Source organism: Typha angustifolia, chromosome 7, assembly GCF_048772165.1.
Source record: "Typha angustifolia cultivar Huaian chromosome 7, ASM4877216v1, whole genome shotgun sequence".
Classification (NCBI taxonomy): Eukaryota; Viridiplantae; Streptophyta; class Magnoliopsida; order Poales; family Typhaceae; genus Typha; species Typha angustifolia.
This window is the reverse complement of record NC_133245.1, coordinates 5,887,260-5,906,108: the sequence shown is the minus strand read 5'-3', so window position 1 is coordinate 5,906,108 and position 18,849 is coordinate 5,887,260. Positions and strand designations below refer to the sequence as shown.

The following is an 18,849-nucleotide window of genomic DNA, read 5'->3' as shown; positions in this document are numbered from 1 at the left end:
TGCACACCTAATTCGATTGAGAAAACTTCAAAGTAGTGCCTTTTGACGTTTTTATTGTAGATGTAAAAATAGGTTATGCAACTACAACTTAGAGCCATCGTTCTCTCCACTGCGTCTTCCTATGGTGGGACAACATCTCTGTCCTCGCCTATAATCGCTCTGACGCTCTCGCCAAGTAGCATCACTGAACACCCCAATGCGGGGTTATGCCCATAATCGCTCCGACGCTCTCGCCAAGTAGCATCACTGAACTCCCCAATGCGAGGTTATAACCCCGCATGGTGCAAGGTAATACCCTACACATCGGAGTGTGAGGTTATAGCCCCGTACTATAACCCTGCATAATATAAGGAAGTCCATAATAGAAATGCCTCATACTATTTACTATTTAATATATAGTTAAGGATATTTAGTCTTTGAGTTTAAAACATTACCAATTCTCAATACAATTTTATTATTTTAAGATCAACTTTATATCACATTAAATGTAATTATTACACTTTATATTAGTATTGAACTAAACATTATAATAACTTATACTAATATTAGCCCTCTTAATCTGGTTTTAAAAATTAGAATACTTATGCCCATTTTACACTTATTCTAGGAGTTAGTTTATAGTTTAGAATCTATGGAGGTTGCTTCCCTTGAGCTTTGTAACTTTCTCTCTTACGAAGCTTCATTTAGAGTGCTGTAATCTAAGTTGGTCGTAGTAGCTCGGTGTTTTAAACAAACAAATTATTTCTTCATATTACTGCGAAAATTGCGATTATTTCGTGGTGCCTCGTGATTCACACAAATGATATGGCTGGATGTCTTTATGAACTGGATTCCCTCCATCCTACGTGCCGCCATCCCACTGGCTAACACGTCACCCGCATCCTATTACCCCAAAACGCGGCCAACGGATAATTGGAGGATCTCGCTACCGAACTCCCTCCACTGTCTCTTTTACAACCTACAGTCATTTCGCCGAACACCATCACCACCACAGCTAGAATTCCACCAATCCAATCCATGGCTCTCCGCATTCCTCCTTCCGGAGCTCTCCTTAGGCCACCAAATCCCGTTCCTCCGACCTCGAGGCGACCTCGTCGCGCCCGCGGCAATGGGGTCGCTGTCGCCCACGCCATCGCGTCGCCCAAGCTGGAAGAAGGGAATTTGGATCGGCCGCGGTGGGCGGGGGAGACGCCGCTCTCTCGCCTCGTCGGAGCTCTCATCGCGTTCAAGCCTCTCTATTCGCTCATGAAGGTTGGAGCTCGAAACGTTTTAATCAAGTATGATCTTAGCGTCTCTCTCTTCCTTGTTCTCTGTGGTTTTCTTTTCTTAGTGGTGGATGTGATGGTTTGGAATTGGGGGCAGGACCGCGGAGAAGTCGAACGTGCCATGGAGGGATATGGCGAAAAAGATTTTGGAGTCAGATGTGTACGAGGAGTTGGAGAAGATCCGAGACCCGTCCGTGGTCTATCCCGACTGTGAGTTCTTCTTTCTTGATATGCGATTGATCTATTTAGTTGGTCAGTGTTTGGAAATTGAATTGTTCTCTGGAAGCAGAACAGAGATGAACTGAATGTTTGAATCTATTCGGTTACAAGCTACAGTTTTTGAGAAAAAAATAGTATTATAGGGTTTTACGAATTAGTGAATTATTTCCAATATCATGTTAATTTTGACCATGTAAAAGAATTAGAATAAGGGAATTGTGTATCTCACTAACATGAATCAAGTATATAAATAGGAGGAGATTACAACAATCTCTCCTATAATTAAGCTTGTCTATCCAACACATTAGGATAGTATTGCTATATACAAGGAAAGTAAATAACAAACAGATTAACCAAATCAACAATAATAGTAATAAAATCTGATTCTGAAACTTCTTTCCTGATTTTGATATTTCTTTCCAACACTCCCCCTTCTTAAGTTGGAACCAAATATATTTTCAATATTTCTTTCCAACAAGTTGGAACCAAATCTGATTTCAATATTTCTTTCCAACACTCCCTCTCAAGTTGGAGAGTGGATATCTTGCACGCCCAACTTGCGTACCATACGTATAAATATTTCCTTTCCCAAAGGTTTAGTTAACAGATCTGCCAATTGATTTGCTGAGCCAATATGCTTAGTAATTATTGAACCATCTTGAATCTTGTCTCGAATATAGTGACAGTCCATTTCTATGTGCCTTGTGCGTTCATGAAAGACTGGGTTTGCTGCTATATGGAGAGCGGCCTTGTTGTCACAATATAAGAAAGCAGGTCCATGGTGAATAAGGCTTAAGTCTCCTAATAGGCACCGAAGCCATGTTAACTCACAGCAAGCTCCTGTCATTGCGCGGTATTCCGCTTCGGCTGAAGATAATGATACAGTCTTCTGCCGTTTTGATTTCCATGAAATTAGTGAGGACCCAAGAAACACATAATACCCTGTAGTGGACCGTCTAGTGAGAGGACAACCTCCCCAATCTGAATCACAGTAGGCCCGCAATTTTAAATCATTTTTTGAAGAAAAGAATAGACCTTGACCTGGGGCACCCTTTAGATATCGAACAACGCGTAAGGCTGCCTCCATATGATGCCTTCTAGGTTGATGCATGAATCTACTCAAGACATGAACAGAATAAGTGATATCAGGTCTTGAAACTGTCAAATATATCAGGCGGCCCACCAATCTTCTATATTTGCCTGGATCTTTAAGCAATTCATCTTTATCTGACAGTTTTAAGCCTCTTTCCATAGAAGTGTCCACTGGAGCAGCATTTAATAGACTTGCATCTTTGATTATTTCTAATGCATATTTTCTCTGTGACATAAAAATCCCATTTCTAGATGCAGAGATTTCTATTCCTAGAAAATATTTTAACTCGCCAAGGTCTTTAAGATTGAAATTTTTATGCAAATGCTTCTTGATGGCAGCAATTCTATTTGGATCATTTCCAGTGATCAAATGTCGTCGATATAAATTAGGAGAATGGTAAAGGACTTGCCTTTCTTTTCGGTGAAGAGGGAGTAGTCAGCTCGTGATTGTATAAAGCCAGCGGAAGTGATGACAGAAGAAAACTTTGAAAACCACTGGCGGGAGGCTTGCTTCAATCCATAGAGCGATTTGTGTAGACGACAGACGAGATGTTCCTCCCCCTGTCTCCGAAGCCCTGGTGGTGGAGACATGTAAATTTCTTCAGTCAGGTCACCATGGAGGAATGCATTGTGGACATCAAGCTGATGAAGTGGCCAGCCTCTGGCAGCAGCTAAGGCAAGAAGACAGCGAACAGAAATAACTTTTGCTGTGGGAGAGAAAGTCTCATGGTAGTCGATGCCCTCCATTTGGGTGAATCCTTGAGCAACCAAGCGTGCCTTATGTCGCTCTATTGTGCCATCAGAGCGACGTTTGATCTTGTAAACCCACCGACATCCTATGGGTTTCTTGCCAGCTGGAAGAGATGTCAGACTCCATGTGCCGTTGGCAGCAAGAGCATCTAACTCAAGCTTCATTGCATCACGCCATTGAGGGTTAGTGATAGCTTCATTGTAAGAGGTCGGCTCTCGCTCTTGACTGATAGAAGCAATAAACGATTTGTGTGCAGGTGTATAGCGATGATAAGAAAGGTAATTGATCAGTGGGTACCTTGTCCCTTTGTGCGAATCTGGAGAGGAGGAGGTGACTGGATCAGAGGGAGGATGCGTGACGGTAGAGCAGAGGTAATCGTTGAACCTCACAGGTGGATTAGATTGTCGAGTGGAGCGACGGAGAGGAATATTGGTTGGTGGTGGTGGATCGGGTGTTCCGGTAGAGGGAATAGTGGTAGTATGGCAAGGTGGTGGTGGCGGGGAGGAAGTAGAGGGGAGAAGGTTCATGTGTGAATGAATTTCAGGTGGTTGTATGTGTGATGGTGGTGGTAGAGTTGCGATGGAGGGTGGTGAGGTGGTTGGGTTAGGTTCAAATGATGGTAATGTGGTTGAGTTGGGTTCAAAAGAATGATCATATGGGCTTATGGGACTTGTATCATCTCCCTTTGATGGGCTTGTTGTTTGGATCAAAGGAAAGGGTAGAGAATAGGTATTATTTGGAGAATAAGGAAAAATATCTTCTTTAAAATGGACATCTCTACTTGTGAAAATTTTTTGTGTTAATAAATCAAAAAGTTTGTAACCTTTTTGACCTATCGGGTATCCAATAAAAATGGAAGGTGTAGCTCGGCAGTCAAATTTATGAGAGGTATGAATGTTTGTGGTATAAGCCAAGCAACCAAAAACTCGTAGATGGAAAAAAGTAGGAGGTTTTGAGTAAAGAAGCTCAAATAGTGTCTTGTCGGCTAAAATTGGGGAAGGTAGCCGATTAATGATATGAACAGCAATAAGAGCACATTCTCCCCAAAATTGGGAAGGAAGATTAGCTTGAAATTTTAATGCTCTTGCTACTTGAAGAATGTGACGGTGTTTGCGTTCCACAACCCCATTTTGTTGAGGTGTGTATACGCAAGAATGTTGAAAAATAACACCGTTATCTTGAAAAAAAGAACGAAGAGAGATAAATTCGCCACCATTATCACTTCGAACAGTTTTGATGCGAGTTTCAAATTGAGTAGAAACATAACTGAAAAAACGTTTTAAAAGCACTTGTGTTTCATCTTTATGTCGCATCAAAAATATCCAAGTAAAACGTGAAAAATCGTCGACAATGGTGAGAAAATAATGAGAACCAGAAAAGGAAGGATATCGATAGCGACCCCAAATATCACAATGAATAACATCAAATGGTTTAATAGAGGAAGTATTACTGACATTAAAAGGTAAACGACTTTGTTTGGCAAGTGGACAAATAGAGCAAGATTTATTGGAATTAGCAGAAAAATTTAAGAAATTTTGGGCAATAAAATTCAGACGGGAAGATGATACATGCCCTAAGCGGTTGTGCCAAAGGTCGGTAGGTGAGATAGTGAGATTGCATGTTGGTTGGTTTGAGTACGTGGCTTGTTTAGTGGTAGACTTTCCTGCTCCTAATGCCACCAGATAATAGAGTCCGTCACGCATTTCACCCAAACCAATCATCTTCCTCGTATCCAGATCCTGCAAAATGCACCAATAAGGGAAAAAAATCACTGAACAATTTAAACCTTTTGTCAATCGCCCTACTGACAACAAATCAACTTTGAATGTAGGAACAGATAACACATCATGCAATTTATAGACAGAATTCAAAGGCATAGATCCTTTAGCAATAGTTTTGGCCTTCTCTCCACTAGGTAATAATACGGGTGATAATGAGCAACCTTTGTCTTTATGCAGTATTTTTGATGATGAGGTGATATGATTTGTTGCACCACTATCGATAATCCAATTTCAACGAGCTAATTGAGACAAACTTGGTTTTGTGACCGCATTTGCCTTAGGATTAAAGGTACCTTCTGCTTGATTATTGAGAAGTTCCATAATCTGTTTTAATTGGGCCTCTGTGAATGTGGTGTTGGGTCCACCTTCTTCACAGCTCGCCTGGTTGACTGCAGAGTAATTGGGCCGAGCAGAACCTGAGCCCGGATTGGACTTAGCCTTTGGATGGCCAGGGGGGTAGACATGTAATTTGTAACACTTTTGGACCCAATGTCCATCGGCATCACAATAGGTGCAGTGGGGTCGCATCTTTCCAGAACCGGGTCCATTACGTCTGTGATTAGAATCAGGACGATCGCTCCTCTCGTTCTTCCCCGATGATGGTGGATAAAGCTTGCGGATAGCCATGGCAGCAACCGAGGTCGGCTCAGTGGAGGCGGAAGCAACTCCTAGATGGCGTTGTTTCTCCTCTTAAGCAATGAAGGAGTATGCTTCGCGAACCGAGGGGGAAGGTTTCATCAAGAGGATTTGACCGCGGACTGCACTGTAAGATTCATTCAAACCCATTAGAAATTGCATTACCTTTTGTTGCTCCGATTGTGGTGTTTCACAATGCATCCCTAGCTCGTCCCATAGGGTTTTCAATCGAGTGTAATAGGTGGAGACAGAGGTGGTTTCTTGCTTGTGAAGGACGATGTCCCGTTGGATCTCAAATATGCGGGCTAGATTGCCCTGAGAGAATCGGGTATCGAGGTCCTCCCAAACTTCTCTGGCAGTGGAATAAAAATTCACACTGTCAGCAATTTCTGGATCACAGGTGTTGACTATCCAAGAATGGATAATGTCATTACATCTTGACCAAATGGCATGACCTTCAGGATCATCTGCTTCTGAAGGAGCTAAGATAGACCCATTGATGAATCCGAGCTTATTTCTCGTATTCAAGGCTCGAATCATGGATCTTTTCCAACTGGAGTAGTTATCTCCATTGAGAGGCTTAGAAACGAGAACCAATCCAGAATGATCGGAAGGATGGATGAAGTAAGGATTGGAGAGGTCTGTAGGGGATTTTTCTTTCCCTACCTTTGATGGATTTGGTAGAACAACACCATGAGAAGAAGAATGATTATCTTCAGCCATTGAGGGTAATGAAGGTTTCGATGGAATAGAATATGACTGCAATAGAACTTGGTTGCTAGGGTTCTAGCTCTGATACCATGTAAAAGAATTAGAATAAGGGAATTGTGTATCTCACTAACATGAATCAAGTACATAAATAGGAGGAGATTACAACAATCTCTCCTATAATTAAGCTTGTCTATCCAACACATTAGGATAGTATTGCTATATACAAGGAAAGTAAATAACAAACAGATTAACCAAATCAACAATAATAGTAATAAAATCTGATTCTGAAACTTCTTTCCTGATTTTGATATTTCTTTCCAACACTCCCCCTTCTTAAGTTGGAACCAAATATATTTTCAATATTTCTTTCCAACAGACCAACTTAGTTGTGGTCTTGATTCCTTCTATAATGAAACTTATGGATTGAAACAGGAGATCTGGTTAACAGATCTCCCTAAAATCTGCTTGAAATGGAAAGGCTATATTACTAAGAACAGAAACTGAGAAGTGAAAGTTGAAGAAATTAAGCTCCGGAAACACATTAATCAATGTTCTGAACTTGTATGGCTTAAAATGTTCTTTGCAGTTCTAAATATTTGCATGTTATAAACAGGGTATTAGGACGGAAAAAAATGTTTATGCTCAGTTTTAATAATTCAAAGGGAAGACAAGATATTTTATGCTTGAGTAGAGAAAACCTGCAAGAACGACGAAATATGGGTGTTAACTCTTGATAGGTGTTCATAAAAGGGCATCTTTGGGGTATTATATGTGTACATTGTTGGTTAATTATTTAATCTTTTGGGTTAACTAGTTACCAAAAAATGAGAAACGATAGGCTAGAGAAATGATAGTGAAAACTCCAAATTGGCTACAGTAAGGGTTCAGCTTTTTGTCTGAATTCAAGTTGATTTAAGGAGGTATCATTTATATTGGGTTAATTATTCATATTTTACTTCTATGATTTCAATTTCCCTGTCATTATCTCAAAGAAGAACCAATATGATTTTAATTTCCCTGTCATTTTTCTGACAATTTCTCTACAATCAGAGAGTAGTACCAGAGTTTGTCACTCTTACAAGAGTTTGTAAATCTCCCTTCCCCTTGGCAAGTTGACTAAACCATATCAACTATCAACAGTATCTCAGTCTAAATCTCAATTCCTTGTGTCTCACAATACAAATAGAAAGCATTGATTAGTGCCACTTTGACTGAGTTACTGCTCTTTTGCCTCTTAGGTTTGACCATGGTAACTGAGGCCGATGTCTTTCTTGAACTACTTTTTCAGAAGCATTATGTGGTTAATTGCAGGAAGTGTGTTGTTGTTAGTGTTGTTGTTGTTGTGTGTGTGGGTGTAATGAGAACCTTGTTAAGGTATGCTCAGCTATTTATATCTACATGAATTTTATCCTAAATATTACTATAACTTCTTGGTTATCAAAATTGAAGGCTTCTTCACATATCTGGTGACATGTTGCACTCTTTCTCAATTATTTTACCTGTCATTCTGTCAGTTTTCTGACCGAGTATGGCACATGGTTTGCTAATCACCACCTTTGGAGGGTTTATGCACATTAATGAACAATCTCAAGGAGCACCCCAAATGCAATTTTGAAAGCACTTCAGGTGTTGTCCTAAGAAAATTGGATGAACTAATTACTTCTGAGGCTGTAGAGACACAACAATGCTGCTCATGAGATTCTGATACGTCTATCCTCTATCAGATGGACTTCATTGTTTACTTTAATCATAACTTGGACAAACATATTACTAGTAGCAATATACTTGTTATAGAAAAATTTTGTATTGCTTTTAGACTTGTCACAAATAGTTAAGCAAATTTCTTAACACTTCAGAGACAAGCACACTGATATGGAGAATTTTTTAAGCAAGCATATGTGACCCTCCAGAAGATTGAGTTTTTATTTGAAGACTACTGCACCTCCCCGTATTCAATAGTAAAATGTTTCTTTCTAGGATATTAAATCATTAATATTCAGAAATGACATATCTTGCTTTCCTTCATTCGAAATTATCAATTTTTAACTTCTACAACAACTCTTTTTGCCGTTTGATTAGGATTTGACAATGTCAAAACTTTCTTAAATAATGGCATTGTTTTCTTATGTATCCTATTTAGTTTGAAATATTATAAGCTTAACTGATTGATAGTGTTTAATATTCTAGCATGTCTCTATGTCACATTTCTCTGTAAGTTAAAACATCACTACATCATAGTAATACAATTGATAGTATGAGTGAAAATATCACTTTCAAGTCTAGTAAGGATCACTGATAATTTGACTTTTTCCTGATCAGATTATCTTAATCCATTTCATGCGTATGATGATGGAAACCTCTCGTGGTTGGTAAATATCTACTCCTCCTCTAACTGCATCTTGACTTTTGTCATTTCTTAGTCTTGGTTTTTCTATTTTCTTTCTCTTGTAGAAAATGGCACCTGCTTTAATAAGGTTCCATGAGTCATAATAACAAAACCCACGGAATCCACTATAGAACATCGGAGTCCACCAACAAAAGAAAATATAAAGGTTTCAAAGTAATAGTTACTCATTACTCTTTAACAAAGTCTTACAAGCTTTTATATGGGCAAAAACTAAAAAGAATAAAATATCCTTGTAAGAAAAGACCAAAGTACCTAATTGATAAAACATCATGATCTATCACTCAACCAAAGTATCACTAGGTAGGCTATTTTCTTGTGCCTACAATTATACATGTGTACGTTCGATGATCTAGAACCCATGTCCATGACAATTCTCTTGAGGTGGAACAAATTGACTTACTGGGATTGTAGCTAACTCGGGTAGTGCGTCAATATGTTCGATCAAATAAAGGTGTAAATGAGCAGAGCTTGATCAAGCCTAATTCTGATCAAGTTTGAATTGAAAATAATTTTGAACATAGATTTGTGATCAAGCTTGAATTAAAATCATTTAAATTTGAGCTAATTTTGAACTCAAGTCTAAATGATTCAATTAATAAGCAATTTCAATCCTTAATCTAATCAAGCCTAATTTTGAGCTTGATCTGATCAAGATTGAATTAAATCAAGCTTGATTTAGGCTCGAATCAAGCTAAAATAAGGCCTAATTCAACTATAAAAAATTATAAAATATAAACTAATAGAAATCACTACGTATTTAGAAAAGATATGATCAGCATTCATAACTAAACTCTATAAGATTAGAATACATAACAATCCACTAATATAAATTTTAGAATACAACAAAATTATAGTATGGTATAGAAAGTACTGCTCATTATATATATATATATATAATTATTTCAACCTTATTGAAAATACTTAATCGAGCTAGTTCATGATCAATCATGGCTCACAGTTATTTTCGAGCTGAGCTTGAGCTGTCTCGATTAAGGTTCTAAAGCTCAGCATCGGGATTGAAATTGGCCATCTAAAACAATGATATGTATCGGCTATATCGGCCATCCATATCGTATCAAACTATTTCTTCATTACGTAAAATTCTAAATATTATTTAAAAATGCAAGAATTTTTTTAAAAATTTAGAAAAATGACAAGAAAATAAGAATATAATTGTTACCCACATATGAGGACTAAAAACTAAAAATTTAGTGAATACTAAGTTGGCTCTTCCTTTCCTCTTCCTTTCTCTATTATTGCCAAGGCAAAAAAAAAAAAAACTCTAATTTTTTCCTCTCCTCTCTCCCTTCTCTTCCTCTCCCTATTATACGAGGCAAATTTTTTTTTTCATTTCTTCTCTCTCCCTTCTCTTTCTCTCTCTCTCTTCCTCTTTATTTCTTACTGCCACAAGGCAATTTTTTCTCTCATTTTTTTTCATTTTTTCTCTTTCCCCCTTCTCCTTCTCTTTCTCTCTTCCTCCATCTCTCTCTGTTACTCCCCAATCTCTTACTCCTCTCACTCTCCACTCTCTCTCGTCTCTCTATCTAACTCTTTATTTTGCAGCAGATTTTTGTAATAGTAACAAAGATTAAAAGAGAGAGAAAGAGAGGAAGAAGAAGAGAGAGAGTAGAGAGAGAAATAGGGCAACGAAGAGAAAAGAAATGAAAGAAATTAGAGTAAAGAGAGAAAAGAGAGGGGCGGAGCCCCTACCGGGCGGGATCGAGGCCGATCCCAACCCGATACAAGTCGGATATTGGCTAATCTGGTCGATACCTGATGAAACCAGTCTGTTTCAGCCTAACCTACTCAGGATCGGCCAAAACTTAAAATCATGGTCTCGATTATTTTACAACCCTAATTTGGATGATATCTCCAATTAGACTAGGAAATGGTGAGCTCATCCTTCAGTAGTAGATACGATTCATTCATCTAAAATAGTATCTATCTTTTTCCTTTCATGTGGATGAAAAAAATGGGAGTATTATGTGCAAAAGCACACATATCTAATAAAGTAGAAGAAAGTATGTCAAATGTGTCATATGGGATAGATAAAAGTGTCTTATAAGCAACTAGATCCTCAAAATTTAAAGTGAAACTAATGTCATAATCAGAAAGAATATCAACGACATATGCATTTGGTCCTAACCCTTGAAATATATGGAAAAGTCTAGCACTATGGATTGCAATTGCCTCACGGTTTCAGATGGAAATAGCCTGGGTCTAACACAAATCATAATATACTCTTCAACATAAAATTCATTAGCATGCTAAGCAAACCGGCTTGTAGTTTATATTAAAGATTATTAGTTTCGATTTATTAACTCATCTCTTGATGCAATGAATAAACATGATATACTAATGCCTTTTTGAACTCAAAGACCTTTAACATGTGGTGACATAGGAAAACGTTTTAAATTAATTACGAGCTCTAAATCCATGACAACCTCAAACGGACTTATATCTATAGACGTATTTACAAAATGAATAATTTTGTACTCCATATTTTTACCCATCTCCACATAAACCAATTTTGTCCTTACTTCATGTTGCAAAATTTTGTGACATATGTATATCCCACATCTTGATACCAAGCCTAGAATTATGATAAATGTGTGGCTGGCTCATCACTGCATGATTATTACTCTGAAATGGAAGATGTCATGCACAGTGCTCTGCCTTCAGAATAGAGGAAATTGACAGGTCTAAATATCTTTCTTGTAAATGGCAGGCAGCAGCAGAAGCAGAAGCTGCTACTATGTCGATGACAAGGCGAGCAATACCTGATGCTTCTTCAGCTGAGGAAGCAACGCAAATACTTCGTGGAGGTTGGCTAAATGCGATTGAAGAGTATCGTCAACAATATTCAGCAAACACTGCAGTCAATGATATTCTAGACATTGGTTGCTCCATAGGAGTGGGCACAGATTGTCTTGCTGAGAAGTATCCTACAGCTAAAGTCACTGTAAGTTTGTGAATCTGCATGCATGCATATATAAAAATTGTATATAAGCACCACAAACAGCACGAACTCTCTGGTTAGACTGCATGTTTATATGGCTAGAACACAAACTCAAAACATAAATCTTTGGAACGTGTTTAGCCTCTGATCACAGAAATTAGGGCTTAAGAGAAACTATGAGCTCTCTCAGAACATATCTAGACAATATGTGTCTATATGGACAATTCTAATTATATGCAGTTAGAAAATTTCAACATGTTCTTACGATCAAAATCTTTATTACAAATTACAATGATGTTATAGGAAATGACCCAATTAGATTAAGTCTCCACATTAGTATGAGTCTTTTTGGTTGGAAAGTTCAGTTTGACAAATATAGACTATATGGCTACATATTTGTGGACACATTTTGCCTTTCCAGATGATTATATCTTCAAAGTTTCAAATCATAATTTCTGAGCTAACTGTTTGTCACCCTCATATGGTGAATGTCGTGGCCTTCTTCCAACTATACTGTTTGAAGAGCCTCTGTTGACATCTCAGGTAAGTATCTTTTTAGATAATAGAGGGCAAAGACACAATAATAGAACTGGCATAACCAGAAAGGAGTGTTTTCTGATATTTGTTGTGCCCACTGACTCCTAGAGCGGTAGTCTCAGCGAGATATGTTAGGTTGCTTTTACACATGCAATGAAGAATATCTGTGCCTTTAGACTGAACAAGAACAAGTACAAGTACAGTTGTTCACACGAAGTCTCCTCCATGAAGATAATATTTCCTTAAGTAACTATGTTAAATCACTGTAGACAAAGAATATCAGATACTGAATCATTCTTAATATGTTACTTGGCCTGGCAATGAAAATGAGGAATTTAATGAATTTAACATCACCCTTTTATATCTGAATATTCTGTCATTTTCCATGCATTTATGTCAAAAAGAAGTACTAAGCTGTAAATATTATTGGGAACGTAAGCTAGAATGGCCGGAATTATCTTCTCCATTTTATTTTCCCTCATTGTGGGTTTGTGATTCATGCTTATTTGATCATATAGTTGTACAGGGACTAGATCTGTCTCCCTACTTTCTTGCCGTAGCACAATATAAGGAAAAGAAGAAAGGAAGAAGAAATCCGATTAGGTGGATTCATGCAAACGGTGAATCTACAGGATTGCCGTCGAAATCATTTGACTTGGTCTCACTTTCTTATGTGGTAAATTTCTCAAACCAGCTTTTGTCTGAAAAAAAAACAAAGTTCTCAAACCAGCTATATTAATGTAAAGTGAATCCTACTTCTATGTCCAAGTTCATAATAATAAACCTGCAAAACAACCTTAATTTCATTACAAATATTATTTGTAGTCATCATTTTCATGGAATATCATCTCAAGTTTTGACAGAACAATGACCGCTGAAAATCAGAACAATAACAAGTAAAGATAAACTTTGGAGATATTTCAAGGAATAATTTACATCACCAATAGTATCAAAAGGTATATGAACTTAAATAATCATTATTCCTAGAACATGTCTGTTGACTATGGCCGGTCAATTATTAACTTCACAAGATGAAAGATATCACTAAAACAATTGACAAAGAGTTATCAAAATTACACGGGTGATAACAGATCAATTGCTGTATTTTACACATCAAAATTGTATAAAATTCATGGGCTATTCATTCTTGTCTACTTATAACATTCACATAGAAGATTTGAGCCAATAGTCATTCAGCATGATTCTGGACAAGTTTCTAGACAAGAATGGCAAGTTAAGGACTTCATAGATATATTTATAATCTAAAGTTGATTTTCCTCACAAAATGTAGTTCTTATATCCAGAACAGTGAGTTTATTGTATCAGAACGGAGACAGACACTAGTGAAATTGGATTTTGCCATCGAGTGGTTTGACTTGCTGCTTTAAGATGTTTTATTAGAGTTGTACTGATTTCCTTTCTCAAACACACAGATCCACGAATGTCCTGCGCGGGCAACAATTGGATTAGTAAAGGAAGCTTTCCGACTTCTTCGACCTGGAGGCACCCTCGCCATTACAGACAACTCGGTAAGTTAACTGAGCTATCAAACCTGCAAGCTGCTTTTCGTCACTTTAAACTAATTAAGTGCCGTCTTATGCTGCAGCCAAAGTCCAAGGTCCTTCAGGTAAGATTTCAAATTTCCAATGACATATCTCTAAGCAGTTTGCATGTTGAGTTTAGAAGTATGGTTGCAACTATAGAAGTCTTTCTTTTGTCTTTTTATTCTCTTTTAAGCTTACCAAATGATGATGTTGGTAGGAACTATCCCCTGTGTTGTTCACTCTGATGAAAAGCACGGAGCCATTCCTTGACGAGTACTACCTGCTAGACTTGGAGGAGGCGCTGCAAGCTGTTGGATTTGTTAATGTCAAGTCTAGGCTTACTGACCCTAGACATCGAACTGTCACGGGAACTGTACCAATCTGAGACTGTGACCCTTGCATTTATCATTTGTATGAAGTATGAAGCAAATTTCACAAGCCAATGGCTCTACCCATTTTGGAGTTAATATTCTAGTTTTTGAGGCATTTTTCTTGTACATATCGTTCTTGATTTGAAGCTTCATTAGCTGATTCATCTTGACAACTACGTAGATTTTATAAATCCAAGATGCATTAGTTTTTCACCCTCTTTAGACTTCAGACTAGCAATTAAATGGAAACTAATCTGCACAAGTCCCAGGCAGCTAGTTCCTGAAGGGAATTGGTGATATAGTTTTAGCTGGAGGATTGCTGTATTGCCGCAAAAAAGAAAAAAAAAAAAAAAAAAAGAAAAAAGAAGAAGCTTGGAGCAGTTATGAGATAATTGCTCATTGCGATTTACCCTGATGCTGCAAATTACATTTGGTCCAAACAGAGCTCAAGAACAACACTCACATTATAGAAACTACGTTATGACCTTTAAATTCTTACAAAACCCGGACACAAACACCGATACACAGCAATTAAGGGCACTCGCATGACAACTATGTTCAGGATACCAACTACAAGATTAGGACAGGAACACACTGGCAGTCTTATTAGCAGACAAACTCTTTAATCAACTTCCTCCATCTTGCTCTCTTCATTGCCATCCTCCTCCAATGCAGGCATCTCGGTGTCTTCCTCCGATGCATCCTCATCAATGTTCAACCCCAGCTTCAACATCCTGTGGATTCTCCCTGCAAAGGTGTTAGGATCATCCAAGCTAAAGCCGGAGGTCAGCAGAGCAGTCTCAAAGAGGAGCAGGACGAGATCCTTCACGGATTTATCCGTCTTATCGGCCTCTGCCCTCTTCCTGAGCTCCTCCATGATGCCATTCTCCGGGTTGATCTCCATAGTTTTCTTGCTCGACATGTAGGAGCTCATGCTGCTGTCCCTTAGAGCCTGAGCCTTCATGATCCTCTCCATGTTGGCAGTCCAGCCGTATTCACCAGTGACCAAGCAGCAAGGAGAATCCACAATCCTATCAGAGACCACCACCTTCTCCACCTTGTCACCCAAGATATCCTTCATGGTCTTGCACAGGCTCTCGAATGCCGCCTTCTTCTCTTCCCTTTTCTTCTTCTCATCTTCTGTCTCCTCAAGCTTGAGGCCTTCCTTGGTCGCAGAGACGAGCTTCTTACCATCATATTCCTTCAGCTGCCCGACCGCATACTCGTCAATGGCGTCCACCATGAAGAGCACTTCGTAGCCCTTCTTCTTCAGCCTCTCGAGGAATGGAGAATTCTCGACGGCCTTCTTGCTCTCTCCTGTGATGTAGTAGATATCCTTCTGGCCTTCCTTCATCCTGGTCACGTAGTCCTTCAAGCTCGTCGTCTCATCGCCACTCTTTGTTGAGTGGTACCGCAGGAGATCAGCCAGCTTTGCTCTGTTCTGGCTGTCCTCGTGGATACCCAATTTGAGATTCTTCGAGAAGGCCTCGTAGAACTTGTTGTAGTCCTCCTTATTCTCTGCGATCTCGAAGAACATCTCAATGCACTTCTTGACAAGGTTCTTCCTGATCACCTTCAGGATTTTGTTCTGCTGAAGCGTTTCCCTGGAGATGTTAAGGGGAAGGTCATCTGAATCCACAACACCCTTCACAAAGCCGAGGTACTCCGGAATGAGCTCCTCACAGTTATCCATGATGAAGACTCTCCTGACGTAGAGCTTAATGTTGTTCATCTTCTTCCTAGTGTCAAATAGATCAAAAGGAGCTCTCTTTGGAACAAAGAGGATGGCCTTGAATTCAAGCTGCCCCTCCACAGAGAAGTGCTTGACGGCCAAGTGGTCCTCCCAATCATTGGTCAGGCTCTTGTAGAAGGAGGCGTACTCCTCCTTGGTGATCTCCTCCGGCTTGCGAAGCCAGATGGGCTTCTGCTTGTTAATGAGCTGCCACTCATGCGACACCTCCTTCACCTTCTTCTTCTTGGAATTGGTCTCCTTCTCCTCGTCGACATCCTCGACCTCACCTTCCTCTTCCTTCTTGGTCTCCTCGTCTTCGTCGTCGCTGATCTCCTTCTCCGTGGTCTTCTCGGTCCACAGGTAGATAGGATAGCTGATGAATTCCGAATGCTTCTTGACTAGATCCTTCAACCTCCTCTCCTCCAAGTACTCCAACTACAGTTCAACATCATTATCACCATGAGCAAATGATTGACACCTCTAACATGAAACAATTGAAGACTTTTCGATACATAAATATATATTTACTTACCTGATCCTCTTTGAGGAAAAGAGTGATCTTGGTTCCTCGGCCGAGTTGCTCGCCACTTGTGTCCCTCGTGACGGTGAAGGAACCACCGGCTTGAGACTCCCAGATGTACTGCTCGTCGTCGTTGTGCTTGGTCGTCACGATGACCTTCTCGGCGATGAGGTAAGCGGAGTAGAAGCCGACGCCGAATTGGCCGATCATGCTCACGTCAGCTCCGGCCTGCAATGCCTCCATGAACTCCTTCGTGCCAGACCTTGCAATGGTACCCAAATTGTTCACCAAATCTGGTGAGCCGAAAGAAACCATTTAGTTAGACAAATTTAATCGCATATGAAAATATAACAGAACAGTCAAATTCCAAAGCTAAGATTTCGATTTGAACATCAACACCAGATACCATGAGTAGATTGCAATGCAAGAAGTCAAAAACGGAGGGAATTATTATGAACAGAATTCTTTGAAAGGAGTAACCAATTAGAAAGGAGATTAGTTGTACATAACATGAGAAAAACAAACGTCATAATGATTCATTCCACAAATCTTAGAGGCAATCGGAGAATCTGAACCATATATCTTGTCAAGTGTCTGCTAATGCTGAAAGAAACACTAAGAACGAGGAAATCGCAAGACCAAATCTGAGCTCACTATTTATCTTACCAGCTTTGGTCATTCCGATCCCACTGTCGATGATGGAAAGCGTCTTGTTCGCCTTATCCGGCACGAGACGAATGAACAACTCCGGCTGCGCATCCAGCTTGCTCTTATCCGTCAAGCTCTCGAATCGGATCTTATCCAAAGCCTAATTCCCCACACATTGCACACACAACAAAAAGACACCATATCAGCAACGAATCAAGAGACCCCAATTCCCAAATCACCACTCAAAAATGCAAACCCACTTACATCCGAGGAGTTGCTGATGAGCTCACGGAGGAAGATCTCCTTGTTGGAGTAGAAGGTGTTGATGATGAGGCTAAGCAGTTGGTTGATCTCCGCCTGGAAGGCGAACGTCTCGGTCTCACCCATCTGCACCTCCGCCATTGGGATGAATCTATCGCGAGCGCACGAAATGAGAGAAAGGAAAGCAGAGCGCGTGTACTGTTCGACGAAATGCTTCTGAATAACTACGACGAGGTGGAGAAGACGACGGGGTTTAGTATTTATAGCACTTGAGGAGGTTTCTAGGGGCTTCTGGCTTCCCCAAACCAATCGCGGACTCGCGGGTGTTCTGGAGACTTCCATTCAGTTACAAAAACTTATTTGTTGAAGCTTTATCGGGTCGGATTTATATTTTGATATTCCCGAAGCTTCTGCCTTTATCGGGTCGGATTTGAAAGAAAAACCCGGGTCAACACTAGGGCATTCTGGATACAAGCATAAGACATCAAGGCTTGCTGTGCTATGTTGGGATTCAAACTTTGGGCCTAGAAATTGGACTATTAGTTCGATCCAACTTCCATAATTGAATTTCTACCAGATATGATTTAAATTTGGATACGTAACTTGAATTCAGTGTTTTATTATTATTATTATTATTATTTGCACGAAAATTCTTATCTGTGGATATATCCTTAAATATCAGTAATTTAACAGAACAAATAAAAATAAATATTTTAACTGAAATAATACAAACAAGAATAAGCCCATAAACGAAGCTTTACCATCAAACATTCTACTGACATTCCACAAAAAGTGACGATATATATTATCCTATGTATTGATTATGATTATTGTTACGTACGTAGGAAGTGAAATCAAGGGTTAATAAGATGCCACGTTGTAACTTTTTACACAAATTTTGTCAAGTGTTTGTAAGCTTGGCACTCTTCTTAGCCTATCCATATATGATCTAACTTTCATCCCAAGCAAGCAGGTTAAGCTCTTATAAGGCTATGCTATATGTTTATTTTAGTTTATATCCTATATTTTCGCTATATTTAATTTAATTATTTTTTATTAAATTATTAAAAAAAATGCTCTTTTTAAGTTTTTTTTTTTTTAAAATCTGATGACAAATATATAATTATATTATTCGTAATTTATCGAAAACTTTGGGTGTCTAATGAAGAAATTTTATTTTTGTTTTACAAGGAAAAGTCTATAGGCACTTCATTAGCAATCTAAGTTCGGTGCTTTCAACACATTCATATTCTCGTAGCTAGACCGGCAAGAGAGTGGACAATGATATTGCTTTGTCTGCTCGCCTAGAAACCCTAAGAATAAGAGAAAAAGATGAGAAATAAACTATAATAAATATATAATATAAGGTGTGAAATGAAAAATTCCTGACAATCTCAATTCTTTTGGGCCTGCAC

General features: G+C 38.9%; 2 protein-coding genes across 3 annotated transcripts; one reads left to right on the top strand and one right to left on the bottom strand.

The window, feature by feature from the left end:
- Positions 1 to 907: 907 nt before the first annotated feature.
- On the top strand, positions 908 to 14,369 carry LOC140763936 (uncharacterized). Of its 2 annotated transcripts, XM_073102319.1 has the most exons (8): positions 911 to 1,277; positions 1,363 to 1,475; positions 8,775 to 8,824; positions 11,591 to 11,824; positions 12,885 to 13,034; positions 13,792 to 13,887; positions 13,965 to 13,985; positions 14,120 to 14,369. In XM_073102319.1, the coding sequence occupies exons 1-8, from the start codon at positions 1,018 to 1,020 to the stop codon at positions 14,285 to 14,287; spliced, it is 1,092 nt and encodes a 363-aa protein (XP_072958420.1). In that variant the 5' UTR covers positions 911 to 1,017; the 3' UTR covers positions 14,288 to 14,369. The 2 variants fall into 2 exon arrangements, with proteins under 2 accessions (XP_072958422.1, XP_072958420.1); XM_073102321.1 differs by lacking the exon at positions 12,885 to 13,034 and having other exon boundaries at positions 908 to 1,277.
- A 333-nt stretch (positions 14,370 to 14,702) lies between these two features.
- Positions 14,703 to 17,760, bottom strand: LOC140763935 (heat shock protein 83). Its single transcript, XM_073102318.1, has 4 exons — positions 17,438 to 17,760; positions 17,192 to 17,333; positions 16,538 to 16,818; positions 14,703 to 16,440 (listed from the first exon to the last, which is right to left on the bottom strand). Exons 1-4 carry the CDS (start codon positions 17,573 to 17,575, stop codon positions 14,896 to 14,898), a joined length of 2,106 nt encoding a protein of 701 aa, XP_072958419.1. The 5' UTR covers positions 17,576 to 17,760; the 3' UTR covers positions 14,703 to 14,895.
- Between the last annotated feature and the right edge of the window lie 1,089 nt (positions 17,761 to 18,849).

Coding starts and splice junctions, on each gene's coding strand:
- LOC140763935 (XM_073102318.1), bottom strand. CDS start 17,575: ATGGCGGAGGTGCAGATGGGTGAGACCGAGACGTTCGCCTTCCAGGCG. Junction 17,334..17,437: donor TCATCAGCAACTCCTCGGAT/GTAAGTGGGTTT, acceptor GTGGGGAATTAG/GCTTTGGATAAGATCCGATT. Junction 16,819..17,191: donor GATCGGAATGACCAAAGCTG/GTAAGATAAATA, acceptor TCGGCTCACCAG/ATTTGGTGAACAATTTGGGT.
- LOC140763936 (XM_073102319.1), top strand. CDS start 1,018: ATGGCTCTCCGCATTCCTCCTTCCGGAGCTCTCCTTAGGCCACCAAAT. Junction 1,278..1,362: donor GCTCGAAACGTTTTAATCAA/GTATGATCTTAG, acceptor AATTGGGGGCAG/GACCGCGGAGAAGTCGAACG. Junction 13,986..14,119: donor CAAAGTCCAAGGTCCTTCAG/GTAAGATTTCAA, acceptor TGATGTTGGTAG/GAACTATCCCCTGTGTTGTT.